The sequence below is a fragment of the Embiotoca jacksoni genome, unplaced genomic scaffold (assembly GCF_022577435.1).
Source record: "Embiotoca jacksoni isolate LCO1_2020_lvr unplaced genomic scaffold, fEmbJac1.0.p SCAF_60, whole genome shotgun sequence".
Taxonomy (NCBI): domain Eukaryota; kingdom Metazoa; phylum Chordata; class Actinopteri; family Embiotocidae; genus Embiotoca; species Embiotoca jacksoni.
The window spans coordinates 1,134,826-1,138,162 of record NW_027185415.1 but is presented as its reverse complement, the minus strand read 5'-3'; the positions used below and the strand labels follow the sequence as shown (position 1 = coordinate 1,138,162).

General features: G+C 48.3%; 1 protein-coding gene across 1 annotated transcript in view; it reads right to left on the bottom strand.

Annotated features, from left to right (window-relative positions):
* The window catches only part of wbp1la (WW domain binding protein 1-like a), a 10,647-nt gene extending 7,618 nt beyond the window's left edge, over positions 1-3,029 (bottom strand). Inside the window, exons 1-2 of the mRNA XM_069174677.1 lie at positions 2,845-3,029; positions 354-456 (exon numbers count right to left, since the gene is read on the bottom strand). Coding sequence (XP_069030778.1) covers positions 354-456; positions 2,845-2,907 — 166 coding nt within the window. The 5' untranslated portion in view covers positions 2,908-3,029. The remainder of the gene's footprint in view (positions 1-353; positions 457-2,844) is intronic.
* Between the last annotated feature and the right edge of the window lie 308 nt (positions 3,030-3,337).

Sequence of the window (3,337 nt, the reverse complement as noted above, 5' to 3'; positions counted from 1 at the left end):
CAAAACATCAACTTTACTTGCACCAGATTAATTATAAACTTTGTTTTTCCACCCGTGTGCCAAGTTCCAGCCCAGTGTTTGTGTTTTCAACACCACCTGTTCATTTAGGTCAGAGATGAAAAAACCCAGAAAGATGTGGCGTGACAGTGATTATTGATCTACCCCAACCCTGCAACCTGGGAGACGGGCAGTGACAGGGCAGACAGCGGGCCGGCTCTACTCCTATAACTGCAGATCACTTCCTGTACTTTAGTGTCGTGTTTGCGGCGGCAATAAACCAGAGGAAATGCACGGTGTGGATTTATGGGCGCGTACTGCGTGTACACTTTGACGTTCAGAGGTCGGTAACTCACACCACAGTTCGTAGTAGTAGCTGCAGCACTGAGTCTCTCCGCAGCAGTGACCCGACTCACACACGTAGCTCTGGTTGTTTACTCCCTGGCACACCGAGCTGGCCTGTAAACACAAACAACAACATTTGCATTACAATGACGTTATTCACAAGTTGAATCTTTCTTAGAAATGACATTAGTTCCTGCTTCATATCCCAAAACATCACATGACACCCTCGGTACTAGTACTAGTACTCTAAACGTGACAGGAGATGCTGAAGTGGTGCACGTGGAAGTCCTCAGACATCAGTCTGATCCACTTCGACCTCAGGGACTCATCCAGGGACTCATCCAGGGACTCATCCAGGGACCCATCCAGGGACCCATCCAGGGACTCATCCAGGGACTCATCCAGGGACTCATCCAGGGACCCATCCAGGGACTCATCCAGGGACTCATCCAGGGACCCATCCAGGGACTCATCCAGGGACTCATCCAGGGACTCATCCAGGGACCCATCCAGGGACTCATCCAGGGACTCATCCAGGGACTCATCCAGGGACAGGAACCGGTCCACCGGTGTTTCAGAACAACACGTCCTCTCCACATCCGGAACCACAAGCTTCAAACTCACTCATGAGACTCCCATCTAACATCCAGAACAAGCTGCTGGTTCTGCTCCGGACCTGTCCACAGGTCTTTAACATCACCTGTCCACAGGTCTTTGACATCACCTGTCCACAGGTCTTTGACATCACCTGTCCACATGTCTTTGACATCACCTGTCCACAGGTCTTTGACATCACCTGTCCACAGGTCTTTGACATCACCTGTCCACAGGTCTTTAACATCACCTGTCCACAGGTCTTTGACATCACCTGTCCACAGGTCTTTGACATCACCTGTCCACAGGTCTTTGACATCACCTGTCCACAGGTCTTTACATCACCTGTCCACAGGTCTTTGACATCACCTGTCCACAGGTCTTTGACATCACCTGTCCACAGGTCTTTGACATCACCTGTCCACAGGTCTTTACATCACCTGTCCACAGGTCTTTAACATCACCTGTCCACAGGTCTTTGACATCACCTGTCCACATGTCTTTAACATCACCTGTCCACAGGTCTTTACATCACCTGTCCACAGGTCTTTGACATCACCTGTCCACAGGTCTTTGACATCACCTGTCCACAGGTCTTTAACATCACCTGTCCACAGGTCTTTAACATCACCTGTCCACAGGTCTTTAACATCACCTGTCCACAGGTCTTTAACATCACCTGTCCACATGTCTTTAACATCACCTGTCCACAGGTCTTTACATCACCTGTCCACATGTCTTTAACATCACCTGTCCACAGGTCTTTGACATCACCTGTCCACAGGTCTTTACATCACCTGTCCACAGGTCTTTACATCACCTGTCCACAGGTCTTTACATCACCTGTCCACAGGTCTTTACATCACCTGTCCACATGTCTTTAACATCACCTGTCCACAGGTCTTTGACATCACCTGTCCACAGGTCTTTACATCACCTGTCCACAGGTCTTTACATCACCTGTCCACATGTCTTTAACATCACCTGTCCACAGGTCTTTGACATCACCTGTCCACAGGTCTTTACATCACCTGTCCACAGGTCTTTACATCACCTGTCCACAGGTCTTTACATCACCTGTCCACAGGTCTTTACATCACCTGTCCACAGGTCTTTGACATCACCTGTCCACAGGTCTTTACATCACCTGTCCACAGGTCTTTAACATCACCTGTCCACAGGTCTTTACATCACCTGTCCACAGGTCTTTACATCACCTGTCCACAGGTCTTTACATCACCTGTCCACAGGTCTTTCACATCACCTGTCCACAGGTCTTTAACATCACCTGTCCACATGTCTTTAACATCACCTGTCCACAGGTCTTTGACATCACCTGTCCACAGGTCTTTACATCACCTGTCCACAGGTCTTTACATCACCTGTCCACATGTCTTTAACATCACCTGTCCACAGGTCTTTGACATCACCTGTCCACAGGTCTTTACATCACCTGTCCACAGGTCTTTACATCACCTGTCCACAGGTCTTTACATCACCTGTCCACAGGTCTTTACATCACCTGTCCACAGGTCTTTGACATCACCTGTCCACAGGTCTTTACATCACCTGTCCACAGGTCTTTAACATCACCTGTCCACAGGTCTTTACATCACCTGTCCACAGGTCTTTACATCACCTGTCCACAGGTCTTTACATCACCTGTCCACAGGTCTTTCACATCACCTGTCCACAGGTCTTTAACATCACCTGTCCACAGGTCTTTACATCACCTGTCCACAGGTCTTTACATCACCTGTCCACAGGTCTTTACATCACCTGTCCACAGGTCTTTACATCACCTGTCCACAGGTCTTTACATCACCTGTCCACAGGTCTTTGACAGGAGTTGTCTCTCAGACTGCTTCAGTTCCTCCAGCTAACTAGTTAGCTCACGTTAGCCGTTACCTCTGCGACCGTCGCCGCCGTCGCTGCATTTTCCAGTCCAGCGTTGTACTTCAGTGACACCATTGCCGTAAACGATCAGATACTAATATTTATTAACCATTGAGCTGTGAATTAACCGTCGCATTGTCAGCACGACGTCAACCTCCGTACTCAACCAAAACAAAACAAGCCGAGACAAACTTTAACAGTTGTTTCCGCAAGATCGCCTCTCCGCGCGGCCATTGGTCAATTCGTGAATGTCGTCGTTTCGCGGACAGTGATTGGCTCTTTCTTCTGTCACTCTAAAACATTGCCGGTTGCGTCATCTGTCACCAGGCGGGCGAGGTCAGAGTTGGGGAAGTGGGAGGAGCTTCAGAGGGTTAGTTCCCCCAAAGTATTTAAAACAAATCAAAATGAACTCAAAGCCAATAGAAGAAGAGAGGGAATACAGCCAATCATCAATGGTGGAAATGATTCTGCAATACTACTGATAATAATAATAATAATAATAATA